We start from the raw sequence: 22,867 nt of genomic DNA, 5'->3' as shown, positions 1-22,867 counted from the left end.
TTACACGGTTTCAGTCAAGGATAAATCCTGGAAAAGAATTGGATAATTACCCCTAGAGTGGGTGTGCTGTAATCCCCACTAAGATTCAGTCTTCCCTTCTTTTCTAATGTTACTTCCCAGGACATGAAGGTTGGATCCGCCGTTGGTTTCAGTCTTTAGTTTGGCCAGAAATAGCCAATTTTCAAATACCACAGTTGGCTTACTTTGAAATAAATATCACGACCATAAACGACGAGCTTGCCGTTTATTTTTCACTGCTCTAACAGTCGTTTTGGTCAAAGTGTGGGTGCGAAAACACACTGTCCATGTTTAATTTGCCAATTCAGGAAATTAGTAGTTTCTGCTTCTTGCATTTAATCTGCAAAGAAGCCTAGTTTTTTTTTTTTTTCGTTTTTTTTTTTTTTTTTTTTTTGTTAAGGAACTGTATGTGTTGTGTGTTTGTAATTATCATTATTTGATGGGTAATTTTTTATTTTATTTTGACCGTCTCCCGGCCCGAGTTCTTACCATTACATACGAGTTGGTTTTGCGAATGAAAATCAAAAATCTATAAGTGCAAATGTACATCGATTTAAAATAATTTCAAAGGGCACAAACTGGAAACTTTTTTTGCTATATTTATCGCCATCGACTCTTTTTATCCGGGACTGCTTTGGGGAGCTTCCTTCCAGAAGATGGGAGAATTAAGGGGGGTAACTTTATTTTTGCAGTAGTCTGTAACCGATGCGATTTACTAGGGCTCGCTGCAGCTTTCTCTTGGGACTTTGTTGGCTGTGGAAGGGACGGCGACATTGCTTTTGCTATCTGTTTCTTCAAGTTGTCAGAAGCCTCTGAATTTGTGATGTTGTTGACTTCTGGCAACTTGGAAACAACTGTAAGCGGTGAATGGTAGTCAGAGCTCAACTGCACCTTGTTTGAACGTTTGGGATTCATGGCTTTTCGTAACGCGATGCCAACAATGTTAGAAAACGACCCGGTATTAGGAAGAGACTCTGGAATTTTACCCAAAAACGTAAGACGCAACTGGCGACTAGCAGGTTCTTCAATCCCGTTAAACATTGCTATAGTTACTCTGGTGGCTTCATTCAATTTCTGAAGATAACTGCTTTCATTTTTCCTTCTCGCGATCTTCGGCATCCTAATCTCTCGAAGTACGATACGCTGCTGCTTCATTTTGCGATTTTGTTTTTTGCTAGAGGAGTCGGACGAGTCCCGTTCACTTGTATTCGTAGCTTTGACATTTTGAGAAGTGAGTGAAGGAGAAGAAAATCTACGAACTAGTTTTCGAGTGGCAGCCATGCTCTTCTCTCTTTTGGTCTTGGCTGTATTTGGTTTGGGACCTTGAGGACTGAAAGACAGAAAAATAATCCATTCTTAGCAACACATAAATACGCTCCAGCCATAAGAATAAAATGACAGTAATGGTGTTTTCATATAACCGAGTGCCCCCTTTTGAAATTTATTATGAGAAAATTTGTGCAATTAAATTTATATTTAGTCATGCAAAAGCTGATGCAAATCCTTAAATGAAATATGCAAAAGGCGTTAAAAGCATGTTAATATAATTGAAACCATATCGAAAACAAAAACTATATTCTTCGGAAATGCAGTGTTGATATCGGTCTATTTTGATCAAAGTTAAATCCTCTAACTGAATTCTCATAACAGAAACAAGAACACGCTGTTTGCTAGCTGCTGCCTTGGTTCTTGTTTAGTTTCGGTCATATTTTCAATTATTAGAAAAGTGGTAGCAGGAACCATTAACTTAAAACGTTCAGTCCTGTTTTGTTATTTGAAAGTATCCGCACAATGAATTTTAGCATTGACTGTACGAATGCAGTTGTATGAAGCGAACCTTGTTGCTGAAGGATAAAGCAGTCTCATTTAAAAAATACTACGCTTCAGAAGTGGGTTACGGAAATTACTTAAAACAGCAATGGAAGCCTCATTATTTTGAATAAATTTTTAATGCTGAAGAGAAACATCATCCGGTATGAACATTTTATTGCAATAGATTTTGTGCATTATAATCGTAGCACTTCTAACCTTAAGCAGGGTAAACTTGTTTATGGTTTCTTAATTGTTAGATGTTGGCACTGTGCATAAAGAGATACACGTATCGTGAGATAAAACAGTTTAAATTTCCAAATCGTGAAATTTGGGCATAACAGCATCTGACCTTCAACTTGCAAAACATTGGAGCGGTAACCAGTGCAAGTGGAAATCGCCGTTCCAGCACTCTGTTGACAGTCACCTTCTCCCCTACAATTTGCAATTTATCCTCCACTTTGTGGGGAAGAGTATCAAAATTTTCCAAATTTAAGCATTAACTAAATCAAATTGGAATTAGAAATAATTTCATTTTCGCCCCATCTTTGTTCCCATGTTCATTATATGCATAAGAAATTTCTATAACTTGTCAACTGAGATAACTAATTACTAACTGCTGCAACTCCAACTGAAGAGGCCGTTAACAATTCCTCCGATCTCGGACGATATTCGAACTCGGGCCACTCAACGAGTGAAAAATGGCGAAATCATACTTTTAAGGAGGATCTCAGTTTGTTGCATTTCTTCCACTACCAGTAGAATAATTTTCAATAAGCAATAAAAACAAAATTTGACAACCACGGGACTAGGCGTTTTGAACAATAAACAAATTATTTTTTTTCTTTTATTATAAAAAGGGATGATACTGGAATCGGAGAATTGGTGTTTGCTGTAATTATTGGCATATTATGCCTTAGAGGCTTAACATAGCCTAGAAGTTTCAGTTTGAAGAACAAAATAATGAACAATTTCACAATTAGACATCTAGGAGATCTGACTGATAGGTATCAGGAGCTGAAGGGGTTGAGTAAAATGAATGAGGAAGGTCTTTTCTCCCTAGTAAAAAAACTAGAGCCAGGGAGCACAAATATAAAATCCTAAGGAAGATTGGAATTCATTAAGTTTACTTATGGTCAGCGGGTTTTGAACAGTGCAATAAGTTTCCTCCCAACGTAGCACTGGCAGTGAGTCTGGGTAGTTCTAAGAAAGGTACTAAATGGTTGCCGTGTGGGAATATGAATATTCCGTTTCATTTTATTTTTGGCGGATTTGACAGAAAAAGTCCGCTTTCGTGCATCATTTAGTTTTACTAATTTAAGAGGTACAGCGAAACAGGAAACAGTTTGAGGACAGACCAATTACATCATATATATATATATTAAAATTACACATCGTTACAGTCGGAGGGCAATAAAATTGTTTTATTTTCTACTGCATTTCATGATAAGGTGGCATATGTATTACTTTGGAGCTGCCAAAGTAAAACATACTGTTCGTTCATAGAAACGAACTGTTTGTACTTACCGTTTCTCACGTGGTACAGCAAAGGCAGCACTGTCACACCATGGATTGGGCTACTCACAGTCAACTTAGATCTTCCAAAGGATGACATCCGACAAAATGCAACTTCAGTTGCCGACATACTAAGAATTAAGGGGGGGGAGGAGTAAAGAAAGAACAAACAACTATCAACCGCACTGCTATGATATTAATCGATGATATTGGAACAAATAATAGTGCAAAGACCACCAGGATTGCAGTCGAGCTTAATTGACGCCTAAATCACTTTTCTGGGTTTTTTTTTTTTTTAAGCAGGGAATGCACGCGAGTTACGATTTCGTTTTTACTTTAAACATATGAGTATCGTTTATTTATTTAAACAAGGCTACAACCCTGATAACGAAGTGCAGTGCAATGAAAAAAAATGTCAGAAGATAAAAATACACAGGTCATTTCATATTCTATAAAAAAGGGAAACAAATCCCTCCGAATTGGTAAAAAGCTGCACCCAGCACCTCCCTACGTGTGTGGTTGTAATGCACATAATTTGGTATTTATTGCATTTTCAATAATATCTTATATATTACCGCATCTGAATTTGAGCAGTGTTGGTAAAAAATTCCAACAGCATGGGAAACCAATATTAATATAGGAAAATTGTCTGGGTTTATTTATGTAAATTTAAAACAATTTCATCAGCACAAAGCAATGGAAGAGCACTCAGCAGGAAGTTCGTTCCAACACCGTTGGAGTTTTTTTTTTTTTTTTTTACCTTTGACATCGAATGGAATCAATTTTGTATAATAGAGGCCTACAAGTCTGACATAGCAGTAAGCCAAGTTTCTACACTCTTAACCAGTCCTCCACGAAACTGATATTGGGCACAAGAAAGGTCCCACCTGTTGACTTAACTTTCTTTCCATCCATAAGTGTGTATGTCTAATGAAACTAAGTATTCAAATCGTATATAACCCGCTTAGCACTATAGGTAGTTTATTTTTTTGGGGGGGGAGGTTATTTTACCATCAACTGATTTAAATAATTGTCAACAGCAACCTGCTACGCTTCAGGACTGAGCAAAGTTTTATCCGCTAGACTGTAAAACAAAATGCCCGATCAATACATCACATAAAACTGATGTGAATTGCTAACACAGGAAGCACATTAGAAATAGTATATACCTAAATAAAAACTGAATGAGAAAAAATAAAATACCATTCCTGTAATTCTCAAGATGATGTCCATTCCAACAAAATTCCTGACTCTGAGGGAAATAACACTGCGGCCAGTTTATCGATATGCTCATTTTCTTCTCCTAATTCTGAGCATGCCACCAAGTCAGTGTGGGATTGTTATGTACTTTCAGCATGACAGTAGATTGTCTCCTTTCATCACCAGACCTTATTTTTTCGAGAAAGGCGTACCAGTCCTTGTATTAAATTCCTGCGGTACAAACATTTCCTTTGCTTAATGGAATGGAGGTTTCACCGTTGAAATAAATAGCATTCACCCATAAGCCTGAACATACAACCAACATTTTCTTCCACCGCTGCCATAAACTGCACAAAGGCTAAAACTATTTCCACTCTTACGCAAGCACAATGATGTGGCCACATCGAGACTGACATTCTAAATCAGTCGCGTTCAATACCAAAGGCTGTTCGGTGTTCCTCTATTCATAGCACAATGGCTATCGTACTAGCTATGAGATACGATCGCTCTTCTTTCACATAAGAAAAAAAAAAAAAAAAAAGTAAATGAAAGTTTCTCCTGTCCACATAAAAATGACTTGTCTGAAAGGAGGAACTTACGGGTGTTTTTCACACCATGGCCGAGTTAGTCGGTTCTGGGCGACGACTGCATGGTCTCTGCCTCGGCGCTTAATCTAAACAGCTAAAACCAGTTTTTCTAACAGCTATTGTAAATCTTGACAGCTCAAATATTCAAGCACATGAAGATAACTGTTCTTATCGGGATAATCCTGAAACAAATGATATTTCTTGCTTCAGAAAAGTGGATGTCGGCAATCTCACTCTGCGTACCGGGGTGAGGCTGTTGTTAGTCGGTTGTAAGCGAAGCCGAAAGGGTTCCCCCCCCCCAAACTGGATTTCTTCGCACGTACGACGAAATGGCCTGGAACGCGCTGAGAAATAGGAGAATCGCATATTCCTGGAAGGAATCGTTAATTTGGGTGGGGGACGCACGAAATAAAACTAGGCATTGTCAGGATATATACTTTATTGGGTAATGTGAAGTAAAAAAAAAAAAAATCTTAATTATGAATTCGAGGACTGTTAAATTTTTTTTTTCCACATGCCCATCCCAATTACCAGAAAACTTACCCTGACAAGCAAATGTGCCTTCCAAGTATCAAATAGCATCTCCAGAGATCTCCATTTTTCAGGTTCCTTTTTGTAGCTATTTTAGTAGAAATCTCTCATCCGAAAACGAGAAGTTATCACCGGTGGAAATTACATGAATAACTGGAAAAATTACTGTGCCACTGGAGCAGAGCGGTTAGGCACGAGGGTACAATAAATACTCGTGCTTGAGCCCGCGTGACAATTAAACACACTGCTGTTTCTTGTATTCTTTCCACTGATCATGTGGTCGTCCCGGAGTATAAACAGAATATTTATTTTATTTTGATCTAAGCCTATAACTTTTTAACTTGTCAGTAAATGTTTTTCTGGATTCGAATAAACGTGTCAGCCATTGCCAACAGTCAATCTACCTTGGAAAGATTCATTTCCAATACAGGTGCTTGATTGATTTGAAGAGGAGCTTCCCCAGAACTGGACATTATGGGAAGGCCCCGAATTGGAGTCCGAAGTTCCCTTGGGGCGGACTAGCCCACTGTGGCTGTTAGTTCTAAGTCCGTGCTGACTCTCGACGACCCTGTTGTTCGAACCAAATGATTACATTGCGCAATGCGTGTGCAGACGGGTGAATGTGCATATTTGAGCGATCAAAAAAAGAGTGGAGAACCTAGTGGTCTACCTATACCTGAAACCATCCGTGCCAGATGCCAACAGCAACCAACCATTGCCGACCAAATCCAGAAGCGAAGGCTTAGATGGTTTGGCCACATATGTAGAATGGGCACGAATAGAATACCATCCACACTCCTTTGGAGACAACGACCCACCCAATGGAGCATCCAACGGACCGCGCCTAGGAAAACGTGGGCTAAGCAAGTGGAAAATGACTTGAAGAGCCGACGTCTCGACCTTAACCAGGCTAGGACTGACGCCATGGATCGTAAGGTATGGAAGAACATCACAGAGCAAGTCCGAAACCCTGCGGCACCTACAGCAGCATACTGGTTGCGTGGCCAATCGCCTCCCCCAGCTGCCAGCTAAGGACCGAAGAAGAAGAAGAAACCTACTTAGAATGAAATAGCCCTTATAACTGTTTTAATCAAATTATGGAACTCTAAAACTGTCCCGACCCGGATCAGCTGACTCCCTCCCCTTCCCCTCTGCTGCACCCTTCCCCCCGCTCTTGATGCTTCTCATTGTTATTATCCCGTTCCCATATTTCGGCTTGAAAATATGTGGACAATATTTCCTGTCATCGCTATCGTTTGTGAACAGGTAGTCCTTCAGCATATACATTTCCTAACATTTTTAACTCACTGTTCAATTTCATGTAGACCAAGTTCTCCTGTTCTTGGACGTTTTGGTTTAGGAGAGCAGGCTCGCGCTCCTTATACTATTGTATAAGAAAACCTATGTCACAGGCAGTCAGACATAACCAATGTTCCCTCTAAGTTGTGTACGCGCGCACACAGGTTTTGAAATCATCGCACATAGGAAACTGAACTGAGCACAGTTAAATTCCAAAGGAAAAAAAAAATAATAATTTCAGGTTTACAATTTTACATACACAAGCTTTTGACACTGGGAAAATCATTACACAACTTAAATTTTTGCGCACAAAGGCCATTAAAAACCATCCTGCTATGCATATGCTTAGCGTGGACAACATTATTACAGAGGGCCTGGCCTGACTGCAGTGACCACGTTGAGCGGATTGAAGAGATTTCCACAAATAATCAAGCCTAATCTAACTAATTAGGACTTCCCAGAATGGACAAAGCAATTTGAAGCTTAGAAATCAGTTTGTGCCAGCTTTTCCTATAGATTCTGTTCATCTGACGCTACTGCCAGGATTTTGCACGATTATTGCATTCGAAATTCTTGCTGACAAAAAGCCAAAGAAGCTTGAAGGTCGAATAAGTTAACCATGTAAAAGGTTTAAAAAGTTTATTAAAATTTAAAGAATAAAACTAATAAAAAAAAAGTTAAAATATCTGTAAACACAAACTCAAAGCAAGAGCTTCAGGAAGTGGGGGAAGGGAAAACGAGTTCCATTCAACCCTATCCCTCGTCTCACCGGGCAAGTGACCCAGAGTAGTAATCTTTGTCCCTCATGGACAAAGGCGGGCCTATGCTGGCTGTCGAATACCCCTGACTAGACACAAGAACACAAAAATACACGATGGTAGTGGTAGCGTCTGTTGCCTTCATTTCTCTGAACACCCAAATACTGTACTGACACGTCTGTTAAAGAAAGCTCATTGAAAGGAGAATCATGAGCTAACCCATCAGCGTAGCATTGATTGTTATGATTTGTCCCTTCCCATCCATTTGCCCTGCTATTTAATTGGGGGGAGGCATCACCTAACATGACTATCTTTCAAGACTAGTGGCGCTGTAAGGACCCATCCTTACAATAATTTAATAAAGTTTTGTTAAATATTGGGAGAATTAATTGTAGTGTAAATCGTTAGTTTTCAGCTCAAATATCATGGGTTAGGAAACACTGGAATTCGAAGGGTATTCCAGACACTCCCAGTCAGTTATATCTCGGTTGTAAAGGATTCCTTAAGCCAGTAAGTAAAAGTATAATAGACCGAAACAAATCCCACTTAAGACAGGGGCATATACTCTATAGAAAGGGCACTGAGTGCGGGAGTGGCCCTCTTAAAAATTTCACGGTGCGACTCTAGCAGGTGTGGGCGACGTAGTAATGGATGTGATTGTGAGGTCACAAAGAAGGCCTGAAACTTTCTTAGTTGACCGGAACTTACGTTTTACCTTCTAGAATGATCTCGTAATTTCTAGTCCAACGGAAGTTCGGACATAAAGGATGAAAAAAAAAAAAAACACACCCACGGAAATGAAAGGAGACGAATAAGAATCACGAAGGAAAGGATGTGGAAGTCAACGATTGGCCAGGAAGAAAGCGGAGGGATTTTTGAGAGAACGGAGAGAAGGGTCTGAAAAAAAATTGATACTGGGCAGATTCGAGGAGTTGAGTTGTGTGGTGATTGAGAAAGAGTCATGGTCAATTTTTGGGTGGTGGATGCAGTCCTGGGGCAGATGGAAGTAGTAGCGGGAGAATTGTGATAAGAACTCTAGGTAAGACTAGAGGGAAGGAATGTTCACTTGTAGATATTGAAGCAGTATGGAGGGAGAAAGGAGGAACACACTCTGAGAATTCTAGAGGTAAAGTTTAATCAAATGAGCTGTCGAGGGACTGGCCTACTCGGAAAGCACCTCAGTCCACGGAAAAAAAAAATGCAGGCTAGGAAAGAATATAGGATCCTGAATTAAATCCAGCCGCGTAGTACCCGGTAGGGAAACATCAGAAAGATTACCGTGATCCCCGGATGGACGACCTTCTGCATTCCAGTCCACGCCTAAGACAGACAGGAACGTAAACCGAGCAAGGAGAAAAGCCCAGAAAATCACGTAAGTGTTAGGAAGTTTTCTGAGAATAAATGAACCTAAATTAGTAAGGGCAGGACTATAGGAGAATGCTATATAGTTATGGAAGGATGTCAAAGTGATAAATAATATAAGTGTACTGTACTAATGTAATACATAAAGAAAGATAATCAGACTAGAGGGTGGCATAAGAGTAATGTAATTAAGGTGTAAGTAGTATATAATTGGAAGTGAAGTTCTGTATTAATGTTTGATAGAAAGAAATGACCTATTAAGTAATTAAGAATTGTTAGCGATTGGGTAAAGGTTTCCTAACTAGTGTAAAGTTAAAAGTTGAATTTGGAATTATTGTTAATGTTGATTTAAGGTGAATATATCTGATTGGAGTATGATTTGATTAAACAGGTAGGCTATTAAGGAGTTGTGGAATTAATTGATTGGAAGGGTACGATTTAATTTGGTTGATTAATGTTGACAGTTAACCTGGTTATAAGGAAATGTTTGATTGAATAAATGTACTTTCCTTACAATTTTGGAAAACGAACTCTTAATGAATTTGTTAGCCAGCTCATTGGCTGATAGTAGGTCGTTCATTTATATGGACTGTTTAGGAATTGTGTGAGGTGAATACCATGACCTATCGAAGTCTATGTAGAACATGAAGAGACACAATGTTATAATATATAAGTTTATGTATTAGAAATGGATAATTGTTGGTGAAATGATTGATTTGATATCACGATTATACAAAAAAAAAAAAAAAGTATGATAACAAGTCTCCAACTTAAATATTGTATTCAGTTAAATGTTATTGCAAGTCTTCTTATATATGATATGTCAATAAACAATGTTATATTCTACATTCATGTGTGTGTGTCTGTCATTCCGAAACTCAGCCAGTCCAGTGGAAGAATACCTAATATAATTGAGGTCCCCTTGAGTCTGGGATTTTCTGAGATCAATCAAGTCAGGTGTTAAAGTGGGAGGGGTTAAACAAAAAAAAAAAAAAAAAAGGGATAAAAATAAATAAATAAATTAATTAATTAATTAATACAAAAGAAGAGATACATAGAAAAACCTTTTACCACCCCCCACAGCCTCTGGGGTCGCGGGCAACTGCCTAGTTTCCTTGCTAACTATTCTCTCCCTGAAATTCTAATTTTTCTTATAAAAAATAGAATATTTAAGAATGCTTGTAGTTATTTTGGTGATGATAATAATAATTAATACCTATGATCAAATTTCTCACAATTCTTTTTTAAAATGCAGGCGTTAATTTTTTTAAATTAAATAATTAGCAGGAAGACACTTGTAGACCTAATAAGAATCAGCAAGATAGGTTTGGAGTCGAATGAAAAAATATATTTTTTTATAATATAGCGCAGTGGTTTTCAATTTTTTTTAATAATGGCACCCCTAAGTCATTTTATTTTGCGGCACCCCACTCAATTTTCTGCCTGTTAGATCCGATTCTCTCTCTGTATATATATATATATATATAATATTAAAAAAAAGTTATATGATAGTTATTACAACAATCAATAACATAATTGTAAAAATTACATTTCATAATAACAAATTATGAAATTTGTTATTATAGGGTAATGCGGCACTCTGGTTGAAAACCACTGATATAGGGTAATGGGTAAAAAAAGTTTCACACCAAGTTCTAGACTACTACCGATTGTCAGTTTTCAAGTTACAAAATATTTCTAAAGCGGAGTATATTTAATTTACCTAGAGCTTTTTCTGGATTCTTTGGTGGATTCTTTGGTGGGGGGGGGGTATTTAAGTGACTTGAAGAGATGTCTTAAGGCAAACTGATTATTCGACCCTGGCTGTGGCGTCAAAAGTAAGGTTAGTACCAGCAGCGTTGAGATAACATCTCGCACTGCTTCTCCAACTGATATGAACTGAACCCAATACCACCAACCGTGGTCATGGATCACGTATTCATCCTATGTTGGAATCGGTGGCTCTGCTGAAAGACCCGCGTTGGTCCAATGTCCGCAGTGCTATATGTTCTATTCTTTGAGCGGGTTAGGCATTTGATGTCAACTTATCTTTCTTCCCATTTCCCCGCACCACTACCTATTTCCTTTGCCTTCCTCTGTCTATTTCTTTGCGAGTTTTTCCAGTTTCGCTTTCTTTTTTGTCACTTTGTTCTTCTGTCTCCCTCTAATCCTTTCTTACCTACAAGACGTATTCGTGTGCTTCATTACGCGATTTATTATTATTTCTTTCGTCCTATAACTACGCCATCATGGTAAAGGGCATACCTATGCCCGAAAGGCTTTCCATTAGTCGCATGTTTTATAATGCAAACACTTTATTTTACTGCGATTTAATAAAATTATATTTAATATGGGCTGTTTACATTATACATGTATTTAAATGAGTTTCCCGATTACTCTTGGAATATTTCCCTTTGTGAATTATGGGGAATTCACAAAGGTCCGCATTTCTACTACACTTCTCATTTTAATTCTATGGTTGCATTATCTTTTTCTCCGATTTTTGGCACTCTGATTATTTAAACGTGGAAAATAAAGAAACTGCTTTAATTAACTACTCGTAACTTCTAAGATCACAATCGGATACTACTACTAACTGACACTAGTGATGAACATTTTATATTGCATGGAATACGAGTTAGCTTACTTAGTTGTTACAATGCAAAGACTATGTACAGCACATTATTTGCAATACGAATGTCATAAAAGACAGTGAAATTAGTTGGAAGCGGGGATCCGTGAATGTTCGTCATTGTGCGATAATTAATTGATCGAGACTACAGTATTGTATCACGTGGTAGATTTAAGTAAATTTATTACTGAAATGCTACAATTTGGAAAGATTGAAACACCTCAATGCCAGTGTTTGCCTACAAGAGAAAAAAAATCATTTATGTAGAGGGAAAGGAGATAACAGTATGTGGAGTGACGACCCACAGAGTGTCTCATATGTATTCGGGTGCAGTGGCGTATCCAGGTATCATCGTAAGGGGAGGTATGGTGACCAGGCTTTTGAGTTTTTTGTAGAACGCTTCCTGCGTTCTTTTTCTATAATTTAAAAATTTTGGTTAGGGGGGCATATACCACCTCTGCCTACGTCCCTGTTCGTGTGCACGTGACATCAGCAGAAAATACGGCAAGGATGACAGAAATGCTGAAAAATATTGAGGCGTCAAGAGTCAACCAGTTTTGGCATTACAAAGGCCGTACACAAATAGAAGTTCACAACGCACCTGGATGACCGGGGTACCAGTCTTCGAAAAGAGGCACGCACAGACACTATGTTCGGGGGTAAGTGATATAACTTATTTGCAGTATAGACAGATAAAAATTCGACAGAATGTAGCGAAACTAATCTTCCAATCGACAGTTTGCTAATTACCAGATAGATTCCGTGGTAAAATTAAAGGGAGCTATTTTCTAAATATAATTCGGGGAGGATATTTAATGACTGTTTAAACATATTTCAAAGGGGAAAACTCTTAGAACTAGACAAATTATTAGAAGGGATGGCCAGGTGATGTAGGAAGAGTGGGTTTTTTTTTTTTGTTTTTTTTTTGTTGATGCGCTACTAATATTAATACGGTATTAGCACGTGAAGTTATTTTAAAATTTAGTTTACCGAGTCATTTCCCTTGATCTCAGTAAGTTCGGTGCATTCTTCAAATATCCAGCTTACGCTGGTCTAAAGATTCAATAAGACGCCAAAAAGCGCAAAAAAAAAAAAAAAATAAATAAAAAATTTGGCACTTTTTAAAGAGTTTGAAAGACAGTATTTGGTACCTTTTTATTGTCTCAATAAAAAGTAAAATTTATAAAAAATTTCATCTGGTAAAAAGAGGCCCTCTCCTGTTGATACTGCAAAATAAAAAAAAAAAAAAAAAAAAAAAAGTTGCTTCCTTACATCTTTTGCCAATACCAATATTAACTCATCTACGAAAAGTTCGAACACACAAACACATCGTCATTGTATCCACAAACAAGAACACATTCGACACGAGGCAATAAAGAGTACCTTATTTTACAAATTGTTAACGGTCTTAACATCCCTCGTTCGAATAATTACACTATCGCTATCAACCGGCATATCTATTTATCTGGTATTCATGACAAACAATATTTAATCGTACCTGTTTCTTTCCGGTGTCTCCTCGGGACTTGAACAACCTTCCGTTTCCGTCTGCTCATAAACGGCGATTCCATCTACCGGACAAGTGTCCTTTATCCACAATAGCCAGTTCTCTATGCAGTACCTGTGAAACTGGATGCAAATCATTTGGAGATTAAAGACGTTTCACACTTTCATTGTTCCAAAACAATAACTACTCTATACATACACGCAGGAAAAATGTGGAAGGGTAGAAAATGTCAGGAGGTATATCAATAGTGTGAGAAAATACTGCACCAAGAAGTCTCCGATATTTGATTTCTCGGTTAAATTTAGAATATGAAGCGCAATCCCATGGATCCTTGCGAGAACTAGGTGATAGGCAGGTCTAGCTCTGCCCACCAGTTTTGCTTACGTGGACTGCTGATCACCGTTTTCTCAAGCGACTACAGTTGGCAGGCATACATGTACAGGCTTGTAAAGCTAACCTATGTTTTTAGTTGACTAACTATTTCGATACTTTTCCCCTCCCTACATATTCGGTTAGGTTACGTTAGTTTATGCCACTAATTCAAAACGGATTCAAGCGAAGAACGGTGTCCGTAATCTTTAGTGTATGGTATTGTATACGGCCATAGTTTTTTTTGTTTGAATCCGTCCCGAATAAGTGGTGTAAACTAACCTAACCTTTTTGACTAAACGAAAATGGAATATATTAAAAAATATATATATATTTGTGTGCCGAGAACGCATAGCGAGACTTAAGTGAAACTTCTTTAGAATCTTTTGAAATGTTTATTATTTCAATGTTACAGGGTTTTAATATTTTGCAATTGTGTTACAAGTTTATTACAAAGTTTTTACGGATCTCTCCTTTATACTCAATGGAAGTGGTCGCATTTCACGTATACGTGCTCTATTCGCCATACAACGCTCACTATTAGTCTTTGGCACGTTGAATTATAAATTTTTTTTCCGTCGAAATTTATGAAATACAGTAGAGAATGACGAAAGAAATATTTTGGTTTTAAAATTTTTAAAAACGGACTGCTAGAAGCTGAGATATAGCGATTTAAAACGTAAACGCGACACCGTGCGAGTTACACCGTGGCCGCGCTATAGGGGTACTGATTGCGTCATTGCTACGTACGGAGTGATACAATGGTGGGGGGTGATGAATCATTTCCGTGTTGCATTTTCGTGGAAATTTTTGTCAATCCACAGACCCAAATTACTCCCATGTGAAAACTGCCTGGGGTGCTTTAAGAAGTTTCACTTTAAAAAAAATAAATAATTCAAGATTAGATCTTCCAATCACACGAACCGGTGAGCGAATCTAGACCTGCCCATCATTTGTAGTCGCAAAGTTCAATGAGGTTGTGCCTCATATTCTAAAGAATGAGGTGGTAGATGACTTTCATCAACCGGTGAAATACCACCATTTTCATTAAAAAAAAAAAAAAAAATTAAAGAAAACCTTCAGTAGTTAATAGCGAACCATGCAGCTGAAAACTTCTCCAACGTGACATTTCGATCCTTTAGGAAAACAAAGTTCGTTATGTTATTCACTTGCTATTTGTATGATGACAATGGAGCACTTTCGTACTCTTGAAGGAAAGTGCATTTTCTCAGCCCAAAGTGTTACTTTCGCATTGTACACAATCGCATGGACAGCACTTTATTTGCTCACGTGCTTCACTGTACGAAGCGTTAACAAGCCTTCTTTCGAATCAATTCATTACTGTTGCCATTGTGTTCTGTATATTGGAGCAGCAGTTTGGGTAACCATGGTCACTAAAAATGGACAACAAATAATCTGACCCAATTGCACGTAGCCCGCTTTATTAATGGTTGTTACAATCAATGAAATTTAACATTGATTTTTCAGGTTTTTCTTATCACCAACTGCTACAGAAATGTTAACCTTTCAGATTTCATTATAATGCCGAAGGGAATCCATTTTCTTGTTTCAATTTCGAACTATATACGATCCTAGATAATTTCCGGCAGCATATAAGCCAGCCATTTTAAGTGCATTAACAGCAACACAATCGGATATACTATAGTTTTTATTCATTTTTAAGCAAAAAAAAAAAAAAAAAAAAGAAATTAAGCATTTTTATTTTAAGCCCGAAATATGCTTAAAAATTTAATTACTGCTGGTTAAATTGGACTATCATTCTCACAATGAATTCCAATAAGCTAAAAAAAAAAAAAAGTTGCATGTTCTTACCTCAATACAAAAATTTTCAAATCATGCACGACGGCAAAACTTTTACAAGAATTTGGTTCTTGGGTTGTTTTGAATCTTTCTGGCGTATCAGCTAATTTGGAAATATTGCTATTATCGTTCTTTATCGTATATTACTTGTACGCCTATACAATGTATGTGTTCAATGGCGATTTGCATACCGTGTCAGCTAGGGAAAAAAAAAAAAAAAAAAACGGGAATAACTCAAGGAGGAATCCTTGCTCTTTTCACTTGAGATCAGCATGCGATTGAAAAGGCATTTAAGAATTCTCCCACTGTTCGATGGGATTTGGATTTTTTGCAATTTTCCAAATAGTCTGGAAAAGTGCGCGTTCACGGACAAATGCAGTTATGAGCGATAATCTCCCATCAAGTTAAAATAATTTATATTTGTACCAACTGATCTCAGGCGGAGGGGTGTGGTTCACTACCGCTCTGAGGTAATGTGGGTTTTTATATCTTGCGCAACCTGTAACTCAAACTTGTATAATGTCCACCAACGTACGGAAGGATGGGCGAACAAAATAATAGAAACATCAGATATGGAAGTAGTATTTTCGTAATGGCTGTATAAGGTATTTATGAATATGCAATGATTTTTTTTTTTTTTTTTTTTTTTTTAGCCAGTTACCGCAAACTACTGGTGAAGGCAAGACAAGTTTATTTTTATTTAGAGGTGATAAAAAAAAATGATAAATGAAGAAACTGATCGACCTGTTTGAATTGGAAAAAAAAAAAAGGGTCAAATTGTTGGTACACGTTTAGCAGGTGCATCTGTGATTAAATTGCCGATTTCTCTATGTATCGAGAGCAACTACATCGAAAATGTTTGCATTCAACAAGTATGGAAAAACAGAATCTGGTATGACGAACTGTGGCAGAAAATCGAAGCTGACTGAAAGAGACCTGCCTCAAAAATAGCTGCAGGACTTAGTCTGAGCGGTCCAGTTTGTAGCAAAATATTTCCGCTGTTGCCATGCCACTCGTGACTGCCAGAATGAGGATACCGTGGTGTAAGGAGCACAAAAACTGGACACTTCTGATTGGACCTGTGCCATATTTTTATCCAAGTCATCATCACACTTTTTTTTCTTATATCAGGGAGCATTTACGGTTGGCGAATACCAAAAGAAGAGCATCATCCTAACCGTCTTGTGCTAACCGTCAGACGTCGAGGAGGATCAATAATGGTTTGGGCTGCAATATCTTGATATTCTTAAATTCTATCATCACCTTGAACGGGTGAATTACTGCCGCTGACTACCGTGATATTTTGAGTAACCAGATTCACCCCATGGTGTAAACATGGTTTCCCGTAAATGATGCCATGTTTCAAGATGATAATGCCCAATACACGCAGACAAATGTCTAATCTTGGTTTGAGGAGTATGAAACTGAGGCTAAGCATCTCCCATGAACTGCACAATCACCATACTTAAACGTTATTGAGCCACTGAGGGCATACTGGAGGGGAGAGTGAAAAGCAAATTTCCTCCACCTTCACTACTCAAGGAAGTTGAAATGTTTCTACATGAAGAATGGCCCAATATTCGTCTGACAAGATTTATTTTAATTTATTCCACGTAGAATACAAGTTATATTAAAAACAAAGGGAAGCCCAACGCCGTATTAGTGCATGCGTGTAACTCTTATCACAGGTGTTCCAATTATTTTGTCCGCCACTGTATACTGGAGATATGCGAAGCTCTCATACATGTCGCCATGTTTGGCTGCTAACAAATGAACTTGGGTCGTGGTGGGCATAAAAAAATATATCACGCAAAATTCCGTATATTGCACTTTGCAATACACACAAAATTACTCCGAATGGAGCGCGCTCTCTCTCACACAGATGTATTTTTTTCTATTATCATGATATCAAGTTATTCCGCTCTTTTAAAACTTCAACATTGTTTTTCTCGATGTTAAAATTTTATTTACTGAAAATTATATATTTAGTTTAGGTCGGCTACACATTGCCGTATCCAAAGGAGAAGAGCAGAGCCTCTGAAGAAATCACGGACAATACAAATATTATGTGAATGGAAAAAGTGGATTGGTTGGGGAGGAGATAATGAACTCAGTTTTCTGTTTTATTCAAAAATTATTTAATAGTAAGCAAAAAAAGTTAGCAGAAGAAATAAAACGATTAAATACTGTACACAACATTACAAAGGCTAACATACTATTAGAAAATATAAAAAGGGGAGGAAGAAAAGACTTACTTTGTGTTTACATGGTAGGCACTTTACGTACTGACCTTCCTGGTAACCCTGCAGGCAAAGAGAGCAATTATCAGTTCGGAGGAAAGGGCTACTCTTCCACACCCTATATTCTGGAAGGGTGCTGATGACTTCCTCCGGGGTAGATGTTTGCCTGTGTGGGAGAAACTATCCATTACTTTGAAGAATTCAAATAAATTAGAACTAATTAAATAATTAAAATAACCAGTTAACGATTTTAAGGTTGCTTTTAATCTCGAACTCATTATCCAGTGGCGAAACTACCATACCGCCAGGTCAGTCATCGCGCGCGGAAATTTATTTGGTATGTCTGTTAAAGATCATGTGCGGTCGTTCGGCATTCTTAGTTTCACCCTTGTAATTATCCAGCTGAATGAAAAATTCCAAACAGCTAAATGAATACATTGGATCCACTGAACTAAAGGATCGACAGGTAACTGAAGTGGGCGTGTTGGTATGCTAAATTGACTTCAGCGAAGAAATTGAGGGCTTTAAGTTGAAAGGGGCAAGCAACTCAAAACCGATTAAGAAAACAAGTATTAATAACGAAAGTAGAGAAAATTCTTACCTCCTAGACGTTTTGGGTTACCCTGAGGACTGCAACTTATCACAGTCTAAACATCACAGAAACATGGCCGTCACTGGCTGTACAACCCAATAAGAAGGAAGGCTGATAGCTAATTAACATTTTATCCTGCTGAAAATCTATGTGAACATGCAGACAGGGGAAGAAACACGAGAGATGCCACGTTTGTCCACTATCTCATATGTACACTGTTTTAATGCCCAAGCCTAGTGGAAGTGGGTGAAAACACACGCACATGGTACACGCACGATCCATCACCGCCAAATCATTCGTGTTCACTCCACGCAGCAAGTGCACGTCACGCTGTTTCCATATCCATCACACGCCACGAGTACAACTAATTTCAAATAGTGTCACGCAACTCTAAAACAGCTACTTCACCTGCACTTGTGACATTCTTCCAAACCGCGTGGGGAATTTGCCCGTTTTTATTTTTTCATTCCAGTACTGAATTCGGAGTGGGACCGCTATGAATTCAGTATATTCGTATTTTACCTCTACATTCGCTATATAAATGCGAAATACGCGTTTAGGTGATTGGAAATCTCCTCTCCCCCCCCGCTCAAATCATTTGGAATATTTCCAATGGATTCCAAATGACTAAACCACTACATTGATATGGAGGTTATACTGATCATTGAATTATTTGTCTTTCTTTTCTTTAATTACATTTTTGAAGTTAATGTTTAAGATATGATTGTTATTTGCAACATGTGGTATGTTACAACGTTTCAGCATGTGGGGGCTGAAGCAATTTTAGTATCTCACCTTTATTTGTTTATTACAGATTTTCTATCGATCTAAGTACTATCCGTGCGTATTAGTAAATCAGGAGAAGATTACATTCAGTGTAATACACTCTTCGTCCTTCTCCCTTCACTTTTGATGAAAATGAAAACAGATTCTAGAAAATCTAAAAGCTGAAATTCAGCCGATTACCCTACGAAATAACAGTACTAGACAAAGTGCGTTAATATTGATAATTAGTTGCGTAGTGTTATAATGTAGACAGAATTTGTTAATCCAAAACTGCATTTTATCACCAGTAATTTTAATCACAGTAAAGCTTTGCTGTGATTTTTCCTTATGGGTTTTCATGTGGAAAAACGTTATCAGATGTCGAAGGAGTATAATGAACACTGAAAGGAAAGAAAATATGAATGTCAATAAGTAACGAAGTGTTGGCATCGTACGATACAAGTGCCCAAGGGAGCACTCAAATTCAGCTCTCAATGGCACCACAAGATTTCATTTAATCATCCCAACGAGGCATTTACCCGAAACTTAGTACAAGGAAATATAGTCATGTCGATCGATTTAATTTTATAGCGAAGCTCCATAAACGCACATTGAAAATACCCCCCACTCACTCTGTGTGTGTGCACCTATATTACCAAAATAATATTACCTTATACATAAACCCCTGATTTAAAAAGTTCACCAAACCAATGGCAACCGCAGAACCTCAAAACATAGTGAATACGGCACCCGATCCCCAACTCCACAAAGAGCCCAGAACAAAACCCATGAACAGTTGCCGCCCCCCAAGTTATGGTGACGGAATTTACAATAAGCGCCGACGGAATTAAAGCCATAAAGTGGTCGGTTTTCTCGTAAGAAGTATGAAAAATCGATATTTCAGAAGAGAAATTACAAAGTCAATGACCTAACGATAACGGCCTAACAAGAAAGATACTTTTTTTTTTCTCTCTGTTTATAATACAGCGCGAGTTAAATGATTAGTTATTAACTCAGAGGAGTTAACAACTAATCATTAACAAAGAATACAGTCGCTATCGTATTCAGCAGACACTCGAGCTCAACCCACATTCAAGTAAATCAAACGCGTGTGCTAGTCGACTAACGCGCTCAGGACAGCTGACAATTAAACACTCACAATCTTGTCAAGCGATTGAACTTTAATAAGTTCATAACGTTTTTGATGTGTGAACATCTTTGGCAGTACCTACTAAATTTCGGACGGTAGCAAAATCAATTTGTCACGATTCTGCGACGCGGAAATGACGTCATTTTCGTTTCATAACAGAGAGGAGATCGAGCAAAAGGATCATGGGAGGTGATCTTGGATGTGCTCATAGCTGGCATAAACCAACTGGTGGTGGAAAACCTTTTATGATTCACGCATTCCACTTAGGTGGCTTTGGGCTAATTATTGCCACCAGTGGATATCTTGAGGACAGTGATCGATCTTAGATGTGCTCAGAGCTGGTTTATGCCAGCTCTGGGCACATCCGAGATCAATACATTACATGCGCTTCAGCCTTACCAGTTGAAGCGCATGTAATGTAGTTGTTACAGTACACGTCTGTATTACTGAAGCGGTTGTATATTTCCATCAAGAGGCGAACATAAACGTTTTTCCGCAACCAGCTGGGTCGGCCAAGAATATTTGAATCGGTTCGCGATTGGGAGATAACAGACTCCAAATTGCATGTATGAGTATCTTTTGCTTGTCATTGGCCATTCTGATTAAGTTGCAGAAGTCCTCGTTGATCATCCAGTTTTCGCGTTTCTTTGCAATTGCGCTGAGTCGGTCGAGCGTGGCGAGCTTTAGATCCTCATTCATCTCGCTGTTTGGATGATCAAGGATGATTTGGATGATTTGAAGGACCAAGATATCGACGAGGAATATTACAACTTTTTGAAAGTGATAAAGCCCAAGAAACCTATAGGGAAAAAGAAATCCAAAGAAGAAAAAATTAGTCAAGAAACACTTGTCATGATGAACCGAAGACGACAAATGAAAAGCAAGAAAAACACTGACAGGGAGAAAATTGAGTATACTGAGTTATGCAAAGCCATTAGAAAGAGACTCAGAGAGGACATAAGAAGATTTAACGCAAGAAAAGTAGAACAAGCATTAAGGGAAAACAAAGGAATTAAATCAGCAGCCATGAGCAGTAATACAGAAAGACAAATGATACTGAAAGTGAAGAATAGCGATGGTGTACTTATAAACAGCAGAGAAGGCATAATTCAAATAGCAGAAGACTACTATAGAGAATTATACAAGGAGCAGGGGAATGATGCCAGCAGTGGGGAAGATGGATTGCAAAGTAGCAACACATACGACATACCCAATATTCTTCCTGATGAGGTAGAACATGCATTGAAGAAAATGAAGAATCAGAAAGCCCCGGGGGAAGATGAAGTTACTGTAGAGTTGTTAAAATTGGGAGGAAGAGACATAACACAAAAACTGGCAAGGCTCTTCACAAAGTGCATTAGAAAAGGTGTGACACCTAAGCAGTGGAATAATGCAATCATAGTTTTGCTGCATAAGAAAGGAGATAAATCAGAAATTGGAAATTATAGACCAATTAGCTTGCTATCCCACATCTACAAGTTGTTCACAAGGGTCATTACTAACAGATTAGACAGAATACTTGATGAGAATCAACCGAAAGAGCAAGCTGGCTTTAGGACAGGATTCTCAACTATGGATCACCTTCATGTAATATCACAGCTAATGGAGAAAGCAAATGAATATAAAACACCATTATGCCTGGCATTTGTGGATTATGAAAAGGCATTTGACTCCATACAGCATAAGGCAATGTTTCGGGCACTGGAAAGACAAGGCATTGATACCCCATATATTATGATTTTGAAGAAAATATATGAGAGTGCTACCTCCTTTATTAGACTAGATAAAGACAGTAGGAAATTTAAAATTGAGAAAGGAGTTCGACAAGGAGACACAATATCTCCGAAGCTGTTTACTGCTGCCCTTGAGGAAGCTTTCAGAAGATTAGACTGGTCGCAGAAAGGAGTCAATGTGAACGGAGAGTACCTAAACCATTTACGATTTGCAGATGACATTGTGGTCATTAGCCACGATCCCAACGAATTAGAGGAAAATCTTAATCAGTTATGCACAGCTAGTAAGGATTGATTCTCTAGTTCATATTATTTCCAGTTGCATCTCCCAGCCATTCCTTCCAAGATTATGGAAGACTTTTAGAATTACCCTGATTCCAAAACAGGCTAGCAATAATAACCATATAAACTATCGTCCAATTGCTGTATCGTCAGTAATCGCTAAGATTATAGATAAGATCATGCTGCCATATCTTCGGGATGCGATCTTTGCTAATGCACCCGACAACATGCATTTTGGTCCTACAGGGCGCTCTACAATAACAAGCCTAGCTGACACCATTGTGCGCATCCAAACTGCGTTTCAGGATAAAGCACAATGCGATGTCTTTTACTTAGACATCAAAGGTGCTTTCGACAACATTGATCACAAGAAAGCCATTGAAATACTAAAAAATCATTTCCCCATTGATACAATGGTTATATCCTATCTTCAGTACAGCCTCAATCACAGAAATCTCATCTTCCCCACTAATACTGATAATATTCTCGTCACAACCGCAACAGGCATCCCTCAAGGAGGTGTTCTCTCCAGTGTCATATTTTCAGCATCTCTACAACCACTCCTACAAGAAAATCCAAATCTGCTGTCTTATGCCGATGATTTAAAGTTGTTTATTATTTCCAAATCTTGTGATGACATTTCCAAGGTTAGCCATGATGCGAATTTACAGATGTGCGGAATTATCAAATATCTGAA

The 22,867-nt window shown here is 38.1% G+C and overlaps 1 protein-coding gene across 1 annotated transcript; it reads right to left on the bottom strand.

The window, feature by feature from the left end:
• Positions 1–554: 554 nt before the first annotated feature.
• On the bottom strand, positions 555–20,219 carry LOC150091065 (uncharacterized). Its single transcript, XM_090381552.1, has 4 exons — positions 20,165–20,219; positions 17,664–17,814; positions 13,210–13,340; positions 555–1,348 (listed from the first exon to the last, which is right to left on the bottom strand). The coding sequence occupies exons 1-4, from the start codon at positions 20,197–20,199 to the stop codon at positions 619–621; spliced, it is 1,047 nt and encodes a 348-aa protein (XP_090237678.1). The 5' UTR covers positions 20,200–20,219; the 3' UTR covers positions 555–618.
• Between the last annotated feature and the right edge of the window lie 2,648 nt (positions 20,220–22,867).

This window comes from Mastigoproctus giganteus, chromosome 1, assembly GCF_048544385.1.
Source record: "Mastigoproctus giganteus isolate SK-2022 chromosome 1, ASM4854438v1, whole genome shotgun sequence".
In the NCBI taxonomy this organism is placed as follows: Eukaryota; Metazoa; Arthropoda; class Arachnida; order Uropygi; family Thelyphonidae; genus Mastigoproctus; species Mastigoproctus giganteus.
The sequence above is the reverse complement of the archived record's forward strand: the minus strand, read 5'-3'. Positions and strand labels throughout refer to the sequence as shown.